This window comes from Diorhabda carinulata, chromosome X (genome assembly GCF_026250575.1).
Source record: "Diorhabda carinulata isolate Delta chromosome X, icDioCari1.1, whole genome shotgun sequence".
Lineage (NCBI taxonomy): Eukaryota > Metazoa > Arthropoda > Insecta > Coleoptera > Chrysomelidae > Diorhabda > Diorhabda carinulata.
In genome coordinates this window covers 5,683,882-5,702,515 of record NC_079472.1, presented here as the reverse complement: position 1 = coordinate 5,702,515, position 18,634 = coordinate 5,683,882, and the positions used below count along the sequence as shown (strand labels likewise).

The 18,634-nt window shown below is 33.1% G+C and overlaps 2 protein-coding genes across 3 annotated transcripts in view; one reads left to right on the top strand and one right to left on the bottom strand.

Moving 5' to 3' along the window:
* LOC130902118 (high affinity cationic amino acid transporter 1) overlaps positions 1–18,634 on the bottom strand; it is a 153,749-nt gene that overhangs the window by 64,908 nt on the left and 70,207 nt on the right. The gene's annotated exons all lie outside the window — the stretch shown is intronic.
* Positions 8,412–17,034, top strand: LOC130902121 (uncharacterized). Its single transcript, XM_057813975.1, has 5 exons — positions 8,412–8,528; positions 10,595–10,690; positions 13,996–14,142; positions 14,206–14,253; positions 16,677–17,034. Exons 1-5 carry the CDS (start codon positions 8,459–8,461, stop codon positions 16,880–16,882), a joined length of 567 nt encoding a protein of 188 aa, XP_057669958.1. The 5' UTR covers positions 8,412–8,458; the 3' UTR covers positions 16,883–17,034.

The following is an 18,634-nucleotide window of genomic DNA, read 5'->3' as shown; positions in this document are numbered from 1 at the left end:
GTGTAGTTCCTGGCGTCAAAATCAAATTGATTTCCTTTTGGATCACATAGTATTGAAAACCTAAGTTCAATAATTTAAAAGTTGCTGATTTGAACTATCATGAAAACATTTGAAAATGTTTTTAGAAGGGTTTAAGTTGAAAACTGGAAATTATATGAGAAAATGAGAAATGGTATAAAATAATGGAGAATTATGAACAATAATAGTTCAATTTCAACAATAATGCAGTGTAGCATGAATTATGAAAATCGCATATTTAATATTACAAACATAATACAAACTTTTTGAAATATCGTATCCGAATTGACAAACAAGACGAAGACACATAAAAGAATGAATATCAGAAAAATTGGGGTCTTTTTATTAAGTGTATGATTGAAAGCCTAACGTAGAAAGTAAGAAAAACTAAGATTATTTTTAAATATATTCTCTTTTTATTCTTTAATCTTTTAAAAAAATGTTGAGACTTTGGGTTCAAACTATTAGTACAACGTCTGTTTAATTTCATCGTCATTAGTCAGAGTAATATGCTGCATTCATTTATATTTTTGATTCCTCAAAGTCAATCAGAAGAATACCCTTGTAGTCTCAAAATCTTCTAGTCATCATTTTTTGGTGCTTTCCGTTACCTCTACTTTTTTTGGCACGGGCTCTCCTTTCTAATACAAATTCAAAGAATCTCTTTTGGATTTCAGATTATAGTAAAAGAGTTTCATTACCCATTTTGATTGATCGGACTACACTTTCTTGGTATTAGCAAAGCAAAGCTATAGAAATAGCTCCTAGCATTCTACTCGACGCTGTTTTTGTTCCGCCTGAGAATAAGAGGCACACATTTTGGTTTTATTTAAGTGCTCATATAGGATCCATAGAACACTTGTTTTAGAAATACCGGTCTGTGCTGTAATTACTTTCTTGTCTTCAGGCGCCGATGACTTCCACTAATTTAAGTGACCGTCACAGGACGTCCGCACGTGGATTTTCTTCGAATGATTCTCGCCATCAGCGAAACAATTTAGACCAATTTTTATCTGTTTAAAATGAGTTACCGTAAACAGCCTCTATCCTGTTGTTTTGTTACAGTTGGGAGCTTAATTTAAGACCTCTTCCAAAACAACTTAACTGAAACTTTGTATAAAGTCTGTTGAGATTTATCACTGACACTGGTCAATAACCTATGGACCGCATGTATCTCCATTACTTCTTGGTAGGAACCGTGTGATTTGCTCCATCTAGATGGGGAAGTCAATGTATCAACACCCTTTATCCAGTTCTCCACTTATTTTAAAAAAGGAGCCACCTTGTATAATTTTTCACCATATAACTTTTGGTATTGTTTTTTTATTTTGCAGTCAGTACGAGTTTGTTCTCATTTATTTATTAACCTCAGCAATTTATTTCAATTTGACAAAACTTCTTCAGGGTTAGTTCAGTAATATGAATTTTCTATCAGTTATTCCTATATTTTGCTTAAATGATCCGGGCAATTATTGAAATTGCAGACGCAGAAGAAAGAATAATCTACGTGATAACCCAAGGACATTGATAACTGTTCGAAAAAATTTTATAAAGATTTCGAAAGCTTGGTGCTTGAAAATAGCCTATAAGCCTGTACACAACAAGCTTGAGAAACTTGTTAGAAAATTTTTGACCATTTATCAATGTTCGAGGGTTAATCGGATAGAAAATTCTCTGCTGATTGTTGAAAAAATACAGAGCAAAAACAATTTATTTGAAGGTGCAATTAAAAAGAGAACAATTAGAAAAGTTGAATGAAGATCCACGTGTTAGTTTCTATAACTGATGAAGATGACTTTCCAACACGTAAGCAATTGATATTTTAATTATAATGTTCATATTCAATATTCAAGTAGGTTTTTATTGTGACTAGTAATTTTTCTACTAGCTCTTGCTCTTATACACCATTTTTAGCCAACCGTCTAGCCGCGGTCGACCTATTGGAGTGATTAGTAAGTTTTTTCCCTGCTATAAGCCAAGCCATAAATGCTTTCCATACAAACTTTTCATGGTAAACGGTGTATTCTATTGAATAACATCAAATATGTGGAGCTTGTGTGTGGTGATTTCAAAATGATATGCCTTCTGCTATGTCAACAGCTGGATTATACGAAAATACCGTGCTTCTTATGTAAATGGAACACTAGAGCTCGTGACAAACACTGGAAACAAAAATTGTGGCTTAAGCTACAAAATTGTGTACCTGGTATGAGAAGCATCTAATATGAACCATTGATTGACGCTAAGATTTTACTACCACCGCTGCACATAAAGATTGATGAAGAAAATTGTGATCGCTCTCTTAAAAGAAGGCACCTGCTTTAAGTATCTTAACCTAAAAATTTCCCTGTATCATCTCAAGAAAAAATCAAGGCGCGAAATTTAGTGGGTTCACACATCCAAATTTTGGTGCAAGACGCAAATTTTGAAAAAAGTATGAATCAGAAAGAAAACTAGCTTGGTTGAGCTTGAAATGAGTTGAGCGGGATTTTCTGGGTAACAATAAAAATCCCGAGTGCAAAAACCTAGTAGGAACAAGTAGCCTTGTTAGCCTTTATAAAGATCTTGGACGCAGCATGAGCGTGAAACTGGAGGATTAAAGGAAAGAGCAATGTGAACGGATCTACCAAGACATAAAAGAAATGGAAAAACAGTACAAAGGAAGATAGGATAAAAGTATGATGGCTGACTACTGCTGGAATCTGAATAGGGATTGCCAAGACATCTAAAAGATGTACAGGATATTAAAAAAACGAAAGTTCGAAAGCTAAAATAAAATACTTTTACGTTACTATCTTATCTAATTTCACATACTTCAAAATGCCTCCATGATTTTTTTTAAATTAATCAAAAATTCATCCTTTGTCATCTATTCAATTTCATTCATATATCTGTGTGCACATGAACTAATATTGAAAATTTTTTATGTTGATTTGTGGAAAAACGTGTTTTTAGTCGAGTGAAATTAGATTATAAAATTGTACAAAATCTAGAGGTGATAAAGAAAAACGTGAAGCATATATATGGAATCAGCATAGAAAATCATTTCAGAAACAGCTATTTTCATTGGATAATTTGTGAAAAAATTTTATATTCAGGGTGGTGTTAATATAATTTTGCAAGTAGTCAATGTCAAGTATTATTCTGATGAAGATGGAAAGATAGATACTTCCTTTTAAGAATTAAGATTTTTATTAATATTTTCTGAATGCTGACTAAAACGAATTGTTGACCCAATATTGGATTTCTATTTCTTTTCATGCCTCGTCATTCTTTCTCGTACAAACTATCAAATGAGTTATCTAGTAAGTTTTAACTATTCCGACTAATAGATTTCAGTAATTGTATCATTTTCTATATTCGTTTTAATAAAGAAACTCTCATCAATGTAGTAATAGGTAAACATCAAACGCAAACAAAATAAATTGAGATGCATTACGGGTTGGATTCCAGCCAATGCTCAATAAAATCAATTTCTGAAGCTAATAGACTAAATATACAGCTTCAGCTGAAAACGAACACTGCTAATAGATCAAATTAATGTAATTTGAAACTTCAATGTGATTTGTAAGCTTCGATTTCTGTTTGATTTGGAAAGGTAAGTTAGTTTCTGCAATACTTTTTATATTTACTGTAATCGATATATTGATGTTTATATTGCGGAACAGTTGAGTATACGGAACTAAAAGCGATAGGAATACGAGGAAGGACCCAAAAATACCCACAACTACTACAGAAAAAATATTTAACATTTACAAAAAATACCATACTTTCTATCACAACTAAAACATTTTTCCGACCAGTATTTCTACTGTTATGAATATTTTTTATATTCATCTGTACATATGGAAGATACCTAGTTCGTTATTTTTTTATCAACGTCTCCAATACTGTAGAGTTTGAGTTTGAGTTGTCCATGTCTAATTAGTGGGAAGAAGCCCAACTAAAATGTTTTCCTCATTTTCCTGAAACATCATAATGACACAACAATTAAGGCATTAAATGACGAGGTTCACGCCAGAAGCGCATCAGAATAGCCCTATTTGGAATAAATTAATTTTCCATAAGGTTTCCTTGTTCATGTCCATATAAGGAGCCAATCAGGATCTCCTTAATGAAAAGAAAAATATTCCTTATCAGGTTATCCTGACGAGGTCCACATTAGTTTGAACCTATTGAAATAAATTATTTCCCATTAGGTATTCCTGATCATATCCATACAAGGAATGTCTCAGGTTTATCTCTCAGGTTTATTGGAAAATAATGTTTTTAGAAGAAATTTGGAAAAGTCAATCTTCCCGAATATTTCTATTATCAAATCAATCAATTTAAATTATCTAACTGGAACCTCCTACGAATTTCAGTTTATTAATTTAGCTGTTGAATTGAATATCAAACTGAAGTGTAAATAAGTCCAAGAGAAGCAGTTCCTCAATTAAAGCAGGTTTCTTTGATTTGTTGTAATGTATTGTTTTAACTACGATTTTGAAGAAAATAATTAAGCGGTTAACGTCACATTCGAAAATTATATTTTTAGACGACGTTATCTGAAAGTTGTTCGTTTTGTATTCATTTACATACCGAAAGCTGCGTTTTGAGTGTTCCATGTAGTGAAAGTGACAGTTCCGAACTGCAAAACACTTTCGGAGTGCTCTGAAGTAGACAACTTTAACCTTCTTAAATGTGACTTTAGCCACTTCAGTGTTGACAGTTGACAGTTTCACTTCGATGATTTTGCATAACCTTAAAATTTTAATTTTCTGAAATTATTTGCTTTATTCGAAGTTAAGGTCTAAACTAATGAATGATGATGAAAAAGAAAACATCAGCGATGAATAGTTACTCGAATCCACGCCACCTGATCTCACCGAAGAAAACAATGCGGCCGGTCTTAATTCGTTGCCGTATAAATTTCGTGCAAGTTACGAAAAACAGTACGAGCTCTTTATGAAGTGGTATCACCAGAAAAAGGCGAAAAACTCAACGGAAAACGTACTGCTCGCTTATTTGTCAGAAAAATCTAATTTCTGGGAAAGTTCTACTTTATGGCCTACATTCTCGATGATTAAAAGTACTTTCGTAATAAACAAAATGTTCACATCAACAACTATCCAAAACTCATCAATTTCCCGAAGAAACAAAACAAAGGGTACACTGCAAAACAATCAAAAACTTCAACTTCAGTGTTATTGAGAAAGTTTTGGATCTTAAGCGTCGTCTATAAAATGTTGCGTATGCCGCGGCTGAAATACTACTTTGTTGGACTCGTCCGTTTTTCAGACTCGTCCAACAAAGTAGCACTTTCAGTCCTCCCTAGATTAGATATTCTTGACTGGGCTCCTTCGTCGTCTCGTCCATAAACATCTAACGTATATAACTATTTTAATTGATATTTTTTGAATTCATGTAAAAGTTTTACACTAGGTGTTGATACTTTACATTTTCCTTTCTTTGTAAACTAAAAACATTCATTTTTAAACTTATATTATGAGTTAACGAATTAATTTTCAATTAAAATGAGAATAATACTGTAATTACTCATGAAGTATTATTAAAGATCTATTTATAGGTTCAATTGTTCTAACAAATCTTGATCTTTTTAGCGCTGGTTGGGCCAGGTTTGAGTTCTACAAATGATTTGAAGTGTTTGGTGACGAGTTCGTTTCTGCTGTGAGTGACAAAGCGACAGTTAATAAAACATCGGTTGTTGAGACCCCTTAATTTGAATATAAAAATCTACAGTTACTTTACTACAACGTATTTTAAAGGAAATAGATCCAGACGAATTTCTTTCTCTGGTTTATATGATCAACTTTTGAGCTTATTGAGCAGAGACTTAACAAAGTATTCAATAAGAAAACAACCTGATTCTTAATTAGATCAGAAAGTTAATCACTAGTTCTTGTTATGCAATTTTAAAATGGGAAAGGAACTCCGTATATTCTGTCAAATTTTAGTTTTCTTGTATCCAGTCGACTGTTTGTTATATAAACAGTTATGAGCCCGTACAAATTTTATCAGCTTTCCTCTGAGTGTTTTCTGAAGTTATTTTTCAGGGTACCTGCAACTACAAACTACATTAGCAAAGTGATGTTATGTTTTTGACGTTCAGTGACGATCAGCGCGTAAAAAGTAGAAAGCTGGTTAACTTTGACGTCAAGAGCGCGTTCAAGTGCAATCATTGTATGCCTTATCACAGTTTCTCAACAAGTTGAGCTATCTTTGACATTTTAGAACGTATAGAGCGCGTCATGTCGGCTTTAATTCAAGAGTTAAATTTAATGTAATTATTGCGTTGAAATTCCTATTCACCACAAAATTTAATTGGTTCTTTTGGACATATCAAAATTTTTATTTCAACAATAATTATCCGTAGAAAATCTTTGTATTGTTGAAACAGATTTTATTTTGATATTTACGTGGTAGATGGTGTATTCTTCAATATATCAGACTTGTAAGTTTTACGTAATATTTCTATAAGGACAAATTATATCCAAGCATCAAAAACCTTATTTATAACAGAGTAGTTGATTTGAATTCAAATAAAAAATCAAAAAAATTAAATATTTAAATATAGGATAAGTGATAAACTATATACCCTGTATAAAGTAGTATATATATATACAAGTTGATACACTAAGAATGTCCAATGTCTGAACTGTAGATTCTAGACCTCAAAATATGATGATTCTGATCAACATGCCTTATGCAAATATTGCTAGTTTCTGAGATACGGGGTGTTCAAAGTTTAAATTTTGATTTTCGCAATAATGTTTTCGCAAATTCTGTTTGAAAATTGGTAATTTCACGTTTTTTGGCATGAGGAATCATAATTTTCACTCTAATTTAACATTGCTAATAGAGGACGCTAGTTACACTTGTTTGTGTTACTTAAATCAAAGTAAACTTTTTTTGGGCTAAACTTACAAATAAAATAATAAAAAAATATTAGAAAGAATTAAATTCTACAAAAAAAGTTACTTTTCCTTGATTCGTATAACTTAATAGGTTATCGAGTTATTTGCTTCTAAAAAGTTCAATAAATTTTAATTTTTTCATAAAAAAATTCATTATTCCTTAAATATGTAACAATAACAAATTTGTAAACGAAAATAAAAAACTTCAAAGCAAATGCTCAAAATGCCCACCATTTACTTCAATACACTTTATGATCCGCTTTCGTAAAGATCTCTTAATATCAAATAATCCTTGTCTATTATTTTTAATTACATCCGCGGCTTCTTCTATTTTTCGTCGCAGTTGTGGAGGAGAAGTAATTTTTTCCTTGTAAACTAATACCTTAATTTGCGACCAAATTGAAACATCCAAAGGATTTAAATCAGAGCCTCTTGGTGGTCAAGCAAACACACTTCCACGACCAATCCATCGATGCGGAAACTGTTCGTTATAGTACTGACGTAAAGAATAATGTGGTGGTGCTCCGTCGTGCAAAAACCACATATTTTGTCTTTAAGCGAGAGGTAGATCCTCTAGTAATTCGTGTAAATGTTCTTGAAGAAAATCTAAATAAAGAGGTCCATTTAAATTGGTTGGCTGTTTAAAAGAACCAATTAAATACCCACATATTACACCACACCAAATGTTAACCATAAACTCGTGCCGAAAATGTGTATCTTGCAAAAAATAGGCAAATTGTAGAGGCTCAGGTAAATCTTGAGGTAATGAATTCTGAACAGTATGTAATGATATGGATGCAATTTTTCCCTCTTCAGTATTCTGAAAATAGATGATTGGCTTATACCTGTTTTCAGACTTAATGAAAAAATTAAAACTTTTTAGAAGCAAATAACTCGATAACCGATTGAGTTACACGAATCAAAGAAGAGTAACTTTTTTTGTAGAATTTAACGCTTTTTAATATATTTTTATTATTTTAGTTGTAAGTTTAGCCCAAAAAACGTTTACTTTGATTTAATTAACACAAACAAGTGTAACTGGCGCCCTCTATTAGCAATGTAAAATTAGAGTGCAAATTATGATTCCTCCTACCAAAAAACGTAAAATTGCAGTTTGCAAAAAAGTTTCAAAGAGAAACTGTGAAAACATAAAAAATTATTGCGAAAATCAAAATTTAAACTTTGGACATCTCGGAAACTAGCAATATTTGGATAAGGCATGTTGAGCAGCATCATCATATTTTTAGGTCTAGAATCTACAGTTCAGAGATTGAACATTCTTAATGAATCACCCTGTATATACATGTACTTCTATTTGTTGTTTTCCCCTTTCTTCGTTTTATCCCGTATATTAATCGTTATTAAGGAATCACCGGAACGAGTATTAACCACTAATCGAATCTTACATTGAGCTGTCATTCAATATAAGAAATTCTAGTAACATACTGCCAACCCGAAATGTCATACTATCAATTGTTTGTTTCTAAAACTGTCAAATAAATTTCATATTTGTGGGGCATAAAATGAATAAATTACATAATTTTACGTTTGTTGGAGAATTTCCAATGTTTGAATCTCGAGATAATCCTGGAGGTGAGTAATAATCATTCATTCAATGATTCTAATCTCTATTAAGAATTAAATGACGTCGTCATGGAAAACGTCCGTACTACCAAATTTCGAGAAAATGGTGTCTGCATATAGAATATACGAATACTTAGTTTGTTGCTCGAAAGCTATACAAATTTATAGAATGAAGCATATAGAGCGTAATGAAGTGAATATATTTGTCAAATGCCATTTTCATCAAAAGAGAGATGAGAACTTTTAACCAACAAACAACTCGGTCATCGTAATTGTTAGTAATCAAGAGTGATTAGTGTTAATTATTCATTTACTGGGAACTACCATACTGTGTCATCAGGTGGATACTGTACCGCCCATCTTAAGCATTTACCTCATTAGGTTTAGAGAGAGTGGGTGACATCAATCGTGTAGAAGCGAGAGATGAGAGAGAGAGAGAGAGTGAAGAGAAGGAAGAAAGTAAGGGATTGCCGAAGAAGCAGATAAAATGCTAGATAATGAGATGGACAATTGAAGAAGAGTGAAAGGAAGGGGAAAGGTGAAGACGTATAGATGGAGAGAGAGAGAGAGATAAATTAAAGATAGCAAAAGAGTGAGGAATAGAGTAGAGATAGGAGATAGAGAAAAAAAGGACACAATGCAAAACAATGGAATCGTGAGAAAACAACAGATAGAAAGAGAGAGGGAAGAAATTAGACAGAAAAGGGAGAGAAAGAGAAACACACTAACCGAGAGGTGATCTGAAAGAAATGGGATAAAGGAAAGTGTGGCAGAGAAGGGAGTGGAGGAAGATGTTAACATAGGGCATCGGGAAAGGGCGGAGATCAGGAAGGGTAGATAGAGGGGAAAGTGAAGATTACGAAGAGAAAGGTAGAAATGGAGAACGAAGAAGGGAAGAAAAGAATTAGAAGTATAAAGGAAATAAAAAAGTGCTAATGAAAGAGATGACGAGAAGAAGAGATGGACAGTTGAGGAGGAAGATTGAGGAGGAGTGGGAGGAAGGGGAGAGGAGAAGACGTACAGTGCGTCAATGAAATGAAAGGAGAGATCGGAAGATTGAAGAACAAAGCATGGGAAATAAAGAGGTAGAGACAGATAGGAATAGAGAGAAATCGTGAGAAAAAGAGAGATAGAGAGTGGGAGAGAAGAAAATGGAGAGGAAAAAAAGGGAGGCGGCAATAGAGAGAGAGAGAAATTGTCAGAAAGAGAAAGAAAAAGACAGATTGAGGAAAAGTGGTTGAGAGAGATAAAGAGAAAGAGGATGATAGAAATGAGAAGGAGGGAGTAAAGATGAAAAGAGGGATGAAAGTGGAGATTGAGAAAAGAAAGGTAGACATAGAAAGCTAGTAAAGAAGTGCGAGGTGGAGAGATAGTGGAAGTGAAAAAGAGAGGAAGAAGATTTGAAAGAGAGGGAGTTAGAGTGGATATAAAAGAGAGAGAGGAGATTTAAAAGAGAGGAGGATCAAGAGAGATGAAATGGGAGAAAAAAGGGGATAGTGGAAATTAGACAGATTTGAAGTGCAAAAGAGGGAGAGATAAACATAGACTGGGCGTGAAGAAGCAAGTGTTAGAAGGGTAAGAAGAGAGTTTCGATAGGGGAAAGAAGTAAAGGATGAGGGGAGAAAAATGAGAAAGGCAGAAAAATCGAAGAAGAAGAGAGTGCAATAGAAACTAGTAGTTAGAAAGAGAGAAAAAGAAAGAAGAGTCAAAAGGGAAGGACTGAGAGTGGATTTAAAGGAGAGTAGGGCGAGGAAGAAGAATGTGGCGACAAAAGGAAAGGGTGAGATGGACAGAGGGAGAAGTGGATAAGGAAGGAGAAACAGAGAGAGGAAGAGAAGACAAGAGAAAGGTGAAAATGGGAGGCAGAAGAAAGGATGAGAGGAGAATGATGTAATGGGAAAGAAATAGAAAAAGAAAATGTCAGGAAAAGAAGGGAGGGAAAGGAGGAGCGAAGAAAAGAAAAAGAGATGAAGGGAAGGCGGGAGGCTAAGGGAGTAGAAAGGGAGTAGAAAGTTTGAGTTTGAATTTTCGAATACAATTTGATTTGTCTATAATATATTTGTTTATTGTTTAAGATGAGAAGATCAATCTTCAAGCTCTATCCCAAGAAATTTACCTACCCCCCATCGATTATAGTAAAGCTTACCAGGAGCTGACGGAAAACTACAAAGGTATAAGTATCCATTAAAAATTAAATATCAATTATAAATTTATATTAGCTCATGTCAATTTTTTTTGTTTTGTTTCAACTTTCACTGCGGAATATTGTTTGAATAACTTACCTATAACTATAGTAAATCGTATTCCTTGATTATTATGTAAGTATTTTAACCAAAAAGGAAGGTACAGGAACCAATTGTACCCATTCACTAAAACCATAACTACCATCTCAGTTATCTACTCAACAGTTCAGCATATAAATAAGATTAACTGAACGCGAGGCAGATAGTGAAGTGTGAGCTTTTAATGTAGTGGTTGCAGTGAATTGTGTTTGTATTGGAAGGTATTTCCACTTTCAGCGATGCGTTGGAACTGATTGTATTTCAATACTATCTATTCTATTTTTTGTACTTTGGATGATCTTTATCTCGTTTATTGAAACGCCTATTCTTTTCATCAGTTCTTTTCTAAGCGAATTATCTTATTTTATTACGACCATATTTCTACATCTCTCATTTGAAATCTATGTTTTCTTCATTAGCAATTAATTGCCTATCTACTTGTTATTATGTTACTTGATCCGTTCATTAACTATTCGAAATTGAATCAAAATTTCTATCGAAATAGTTCGAATAAGTTATAAATGGAAACCAATAATTATAAAAGTTTTCCATAGAAAACACTCGATAGTAAGTTATAAGATAAGAAATGCTTAATACAACTGTCGCAGAATGGTGGTAGAAACTTGAGGCTTGAAACCCAAAATGATGAACTGGATGTACCAATCCATTGTGCGACCTATTATAAGTCGAGTAACTTTCATATGATGGCCAAGAATAAAAACAAAAATTGGGAAAACAACCCTAGATTAGCTTATCTTGTGATAACAGTCGCGAAACGGTCATGGCCATGCCAGCACTACAAGTTATTTTAGATTTGCCCCTATTGAAGACTTTCATAGAAAGTGAAGCAATAAAGTGGACTTTATAGGCATATAAGAAATACGAAGCCCGACGACCTGCCGTGGCATCTTAGCATTGTAAAGGAATGTAAGGTGCCCATAGATATGGTCAAGGATATAATCTCTTCCAAACATGACGAAAAACTATAAAATTATAGTCGACAGCCATGGATAAATACGGCATTGCCTTGTCACGAGTAGTCCAGTCAAAATAGATATTCGCATAGAGCTACAAATTGGCAGAGACGTCGAATATATTATTATAAATGAAATATCAAAAACCCCCTTCGATCCTACTTCTGCAAAAATTTTATTCAAGGTCAGAAGTACAAAATTAGTGTTTTTTCCATTTTTCTAGAAAACAGTAAGTATTATAGAGAAAATAGGTTCAACAAAAGTTGTAGATCAAATAGTTTTTAACAAAAATATTATCCTATTAATTAAAAGAATAGTAATATTGCTAATGAACAAAGTGGAATAGATTATTTTCTTCTACATGTTATTATATTAGATAAGTGTCTAATTCTACTTTGACAATTATTCCTTCGTCGTCATTTTCTTCTTCTTGCAGAATTTCTGTTCGCTGTTTCATCAATTGCCTTTTCAATAATATCATAAATATCATCATCTGTTGTATTTGTTTCAATATTAGACATCCAACCCTGACAACTGATGCATACTGCCGAAAAAAATAATCCTACTTTTTGACAACCACAATTCTTACTACAGTTCTTCTTGCATTGACAAAAAATAGTATTAAGCATTTTTTCTGAAGCAAGCGGGAGTAAAAATTGAATTGGCTACAAATAATTATCTATTAATTTCCAACCCCATTCTTCTGGGTCCAGCTCATTGCCTAGCCACACTTGAACTTGATAATTCACACGATACAAGCATTGAAAGGCAGAAGCAGATGCTCGAGACAGACAAGACAACTGGAGTGATTTATTGTTTTATGCATATTTTAAAAATCTCAAATATCTATACTTGGTATCAACATTGTTTTGAAGCACCATACATTGCAAGAAGAAAATGAATTCAATTTGTAACTATGTCGTGTGGAGAAGAGTCCATCTTTGTAAATACTTCTACGCAATCAATTAAATCATTACGTTTTTCAAACAATTCAAATACTGATATTTCACCTCTTTTGAAAATTGCCGATGTAGTATCGCAACCAGTTTTTGCATGTAAAAAGAAAATATGAGCTGGACATTTCGGATATGCAGTCAGACTTTGTGATGAATATATTGTTAGTTGTACTTGAGCTTTGCCAGATTTCAAAAAGTGCATAATTTCATCATTTGGGAGACCGTGCGGTCAGTAATATCAACAAATCAACATCTTCACCAACAACGACAGTTGTATTTGAACTTTTCAATTGTTCTATTGCTGTTTCAATTATAAGTGTGTAAGTAACACAAACCAATAGAATTATTGTAAGATCTACAACTTTTGTGTCACCCATTTTCACGATAATACTTACCGTTTTCGAGAAAAAATGTATTTTACACTTATGGCTCGAAATTTGAAAATAGACAAATACGAGCAGGAATATATGGATCGCGAACCAAGCTTGCTATTCCAATGGGTTCATGAATTTCAATTTTCTAAGCGAAAACATACGCTATACTTACATGCGCAGCTCGTTGCACACAACCTAACTGTCGCAATGCAAAGATATTTATCCTATCAGAGAGCAGAGCAACCCTACAAGCTCTTGACTCTTATAAAATTGCGTCTAAGCTAATATGGTACTGCATCAAATCTTTCAACTCACTGGGAGCAAATAATAAAGTAACTCTTTAACGGTACCACCTGGTCAAACCGGAGTACACGGCAAACTAATCACCTGACGAAAAAAAGTTTGACGACACCTTTCCTAGTACCGCAAAATTTCATTGGATTGGATAAAAAGCCATTAAGTCATGGTCATAAAAAAATGGGAAAACAAGAAGAAATCAGAACCATGGAATAGGTCTCAAACAAAGATATTTTTTTTATTCTACCAACTGTTCTCAAAAGGCACTTTCATTGAACAAAAACGAGCTAAGGAGAGTTACTGGTATGCTCAATTCGGTGAATTACCATCTAAAAAACATCGGAGAAACCCCGACAGCACTTGTTGTTTTTGAAAGGAACTAAAGAAAACTCCCGAGCACCTCCTTTGTGCGTTCGTAGCAGTTCTTCGATAGAGACCACATTACTCACATTCAAGTTTTTTGAAGTTTGAAGAGGTAAGCCGCGTAGTCCGGGGTACACAATAGATCAATAGGTCAAAGTGTTACACTCTAGCTCTTATCTAACCTAATAACATCGAATTAAAAATTCATTTATTGATCTAATTAAATCTAGTTCCAGAGAAAGAGAAACCTAGCCATAATATAAGCACCGCAGCAAGCCAGAAAATAACAGAAAAATGTTCCAACGAAATTTTTATGTCTTGTCAAAATGTAGATGTAGATTTGAAGTCTATTTACGGTGATGACTATATATTTTTCGGTATGTTTTCCAAAGGGGTTGCCGCAACAGATGTGATTCATCGATTTTGTTTTGTGCTTTCAGATAGTTTTGCCCTTAGCGTTCAAAGTGCGTTACCCGAAGAACCTATTGGTGAGTTTAATTATTACATAAATGAATGAAAATGTATTAGCAGTACAATTTTTTTCCTATTTACGAAGGCGGTCTAATGGGAGATTAACTTTCAGAAATTAAATACACATCTACTTCAATGTTACATCATGTTCCATAGATTAGTTTTTCACTCATATGAACATATGAATCATATGAATTTTTTTGTGGTTGTAAGCTATTATTTTAAATTCACTTTCTACTAGCTTTTATTTGGTTTCACCTGTCTCGCTGTTCCCGGTCTCCATGTCTTATAATGGGAAATATTGCCATAGAAACTCCCTAATTAAATAAACGACGCAACTCCATCCAATTCGAGCTCATTCGATTCATTTTGACGAGTACTTTGTTACTAGATGGTAACCAGGGTCTAATGATTGGGTCCAGGGTCCCGGTTTCCGAGTCTTATTATGGCGAAAATTGCCATAGAAACGCCGTAATTTAATAAGCGACCCAACTCCATCGAGTTTGATTCGTCTTGACGAGTACTTTGTTACGAAATAATAACCAGGATCTGCTTCTATTTAGTTCCACCTGTTCCGTTGTGTGTAATCAAAACTTACAAATTGAATTTGATCTACTTTCCGGTCTCCGACTCTGATGATGGAGAAGATGGCCATAGGAACTGCCTAAATCAACAACGTAATCCCATCGAGTTTGGGCTCATTTGATTCATCTTGACGAGCACTTTGTTACTAGATGGTAATCCAGGTGTGATTTTATTTAGTTTTATTTTTCCCGCCATGTGTAATAAAATCTTGCAAGTTAAATTTGATCCACTTTTCGATCTCCGAGTCTTCTTATGAGGGAGATTGCCATAGGACCTCCGTAATTAAATGAACGACGCAACCCCATAAAATTTGGGCTCATTTGATTCGTATTGACGGGAACTTTGTTACTAGATGGTAACGAGGGGCTGCTTTTATTTAGTTTCCCCCTTTCCGCCGTGTATGATCAAATCTTGCAACTAGAATTTGATCCATTTCCCGGTCTTCGAGTCTTATTATGGGGATGATAAAGTTAAATCCTGAGTATGCTTCTCCAAAATTTTGGCATATTCTCTCAAACTTTTAGCTTTCGAATTTCTGGGGGTGGCAAGATTATACAAGAGTTGTCTGAAAATCTTCCGATCCCAACCTAAGAATGTCAGCACCTATCAATATATTTGCGCATGCATTGAGGGATTTACACTGAACTTTTGGATGGTTAGCTTCTGTTTGAAAATCGTAAGATCGTGTTGTTCCGAAAATGGGAAAAATTGTCTATCGAGCTGTCATTAAATGTTTGTTCTAAAGTGACCTATGCCCTATGCGGGTGAATGAAAAGTTAGACACCCTCATTTACAATCATAAAAGTCTGTGTAGCTGAATTAAAACATGGTCGTAGGAGCTTGACCGACGACGAGCATGAAGAACGGTCGTACTCAGCAATATCATCGAAAAAGTTCACTAAATAGTAATGGAGGATTTTCGGATTAAGATTAGAGGGATAGGTTATCGGCTTATCAGTAGAACTCATTTACCAAATACTGATTGAAGAATTACTCGCGCTTTAGCTTCCACGTTTAACTTTGGACTTATTGAGACAGTTTAAGCAAAATTAGTCGAATTTTTTGCGTAGATTCACAACTCCAGATGAAACCTATATCCACCACGACACTCGTAAAATGAAGAAATAGTCGAGGCAATGGATTGCAAAGGGTGAATATTGCTTCGGAAAAGGCAAATACGGTTTCATCGGGCGAAAAAATGATAATGACCATTTCATTTTGGTAAAGGGTAGAACAAGAAGAGGAGATTATTACACTTTTCTACTTGATAAGTTGAATGTAAAATCTCTAAAAAAGTTACTGCATTTGAAAAAAGAAAGTCAGTTTTCATCAGGATAACGCACCTTCTTACACTCCGATGATTGTTATTGCTAAAATTCATGAATTGTATTTCAAATTGGTTAGCTATCCAGCGCATTATCCAGATATAGCCCCCAGCGACTCGATCCTGCTTTTTTACCTTGAAATTTAACGTAAAGAAGAGAAATTTTTATCAGACGAGTACGTTGTCTATTTTGAGGGATTAAAAAGGCTAGAGCATCACTAGCAAACGTGTATAGATTCAAAAAGAAAATGATTATGGAAAAAATGTCTTTATTCATTATTAGATCGAGAACTTTCCAGACAACTCTCGTATATACATGTTGTTCTATATATGTAATTTGAATGTAATTGAACTACATGACAAGCGACCATAATGCCATAATATGTATATAAACAATTTCTAAAAAAATTAAGGTATAACGATAACAAAATAAGTATGAGTTATTAAATTGTAAATGATCTCGAATAAAGTCTACAAATATCTAATTCATGTGGTAAAATATTACAAAAAACATAAGTTATTCATTTCCAGAGCCTGACATAATAAAGACCAAAGGAAGAAATCCAGAGAAAATGAAGGGGAAAGACAATAAATCAGTAAATATGCGTAGAAATTCACCTTTTCTTTTAGAAAACAATAGAATGATGAATTTATACTACATGAATCGAGAAAAGAAAGTTAAACACCCAAGGACCAAAGAAAATAAACCTGATAAGAGAAGAAGCAAATTGTTATAAAATTAGGATCGTTTCATGTTTCCAATTTGAGTTAATTACGTATTTCTTATGAATTTGTGAGGTTGTTTATTGAGTTGACTTGTTTGAATTAGTACTCTGCGATATCGTTGACATTGAATTAAAAATATATGAATTGTTTCCAATAAAAAAAATGTTTTATTTGACTCAAATTCACAACGATTATTCAAAATTTACACAACGTACCGTAATATTATTTATTTATATAGCTCAAAGGGATCATTTATTTTGTTTGCAATGATTGTTTTCGTCAATTTATTCGCGATCGGGAACGTTAAAAATATATATTTTGGTTATTGGGAAATATATCCGTCATTATATGTAGAAATGTAATTGAAATATATTCTTTATGTTTCAAGGTTAGTTTTTTTTTAATAATTTTTTAAAAGAAAGGTAAATATTGACGTTTCGACTAATTTTAAGTTTTTATCAAAATATGATATTGACATTGATAATTTGTGTATTTATATTAATCAATAGATTAATCAATCAATATGAAAATAAGAATAAAATCAAATTAGAACTGTGTTCTTTTTCGTGTATTAGATTCCGTTCCGAGAATTTTTGATTCTTTATAATTCAATTCAATTCAATTTCATGGTTCGTTAATGCAGTTCAATTTTTCTATCATATTTATGATCTTTTAGTCTATTTTCTAAATACTGAAATGTTTGCCCTATGTAGACAGTGTTACAATTAGTACAAGGCACTTGCTATATAATATTAACTCTTTTTTTTTGGTGTTTTGGATTTTAATTTAGTGAATTATTTGGATAATGTATTATGTCTTTCATGACTTATACTAATATCATATTTATAAGAATAATTCTATAGTTGTTGGGAAAGTCCTTGTTCATATGATAGGGAAGAATGTTTTATGTTTTGATGTTTCGTTTCTGGTTTGCTTTCTAATTGATTGTATTATTTGTTTATCCTTTTCTTGCATATAATGTTGTTCATAATTTTTTCCGGATAATCATTTTCTTTCAAAACAGTTTTTGCTTTTTGGATAACTAAGCATCTAAACTCAGAATCTGATATTTGAATAGATCTATCAGCCAACTTATTATCCCTGATCTTTTTTGTGACATAGGATGACATGAATCCAGGTTCAAATATCTTGAGGACCAAGTTGTTTTCGGATATCATTCTGTTCTTATGTTATTGCTAATTTTATATAATGTTACATCAAGAAAATTGATTTTATTATTTTGTTCGATTCCGATTGTGAATTTAAGTTTTTATTTATGTTTTCAATTTGATTCTTTGGTACGGCAGTAAAGCAATCATCTACATATCGGAAAAATAATGGAATATTCATATCAAGTTTGCTTATAACAGTTTCCTCAAGATCTTCCATTACCAATTGTGCTATGGAGGCTCCCATAGCACAACCATCAATTTGTTTGTACATTTCAGTTTCATATTTGAAATATGTTGTTGTAAGTGTGTGTTCTATAACTTTTAAATTAGTTTTGAGGTATTTCTGTATATTCCTTGATTTTTTCTCATTTTTTTATTACAATGGATATAGGAATATTTGTATATATAGAAACTACATCTAACGAAATAAATACAAAGGTATTCGTTAGGAATCTATACTTTTAATTTTTTCTTCGTAATCCCATGTGTTTCTGGTATAGTATTTGTTCTGGTATAACATTTTTTTCATAATATTTTTCAAATACTTGAAACAACCGGTCGAAGGGGAATGTCAGGTTTTTGGAGTTTCGG

What these genes read in the sequence shown, in the direction of transcription:
- LOC130902121 (XM_057813975.1), top strand. Translation starts at nt 8,459, where the DNA reads ATGAATAAATTACATAATTTTACGTTTGTTGGAGAATTTCCAATGTTT. An exon ending in ATCTCGAGATAATCCTGGAG is followed by an intron (nt 8,529 to 10,594) that starts GTGAGTAATAAT and finishes TTATTGTTTAAG; the next exon opens with ATGAGAAGATCAATCTTCAA. An exon ending in GTTACCCGAAGAACCTATTG is followed by an intron (nt 14,254 to 16,676) that starts GTGAGTTTAATT and finishes ATTCATTTCCAG; the next exon opens with AGCCTGACATAATAAAGACC.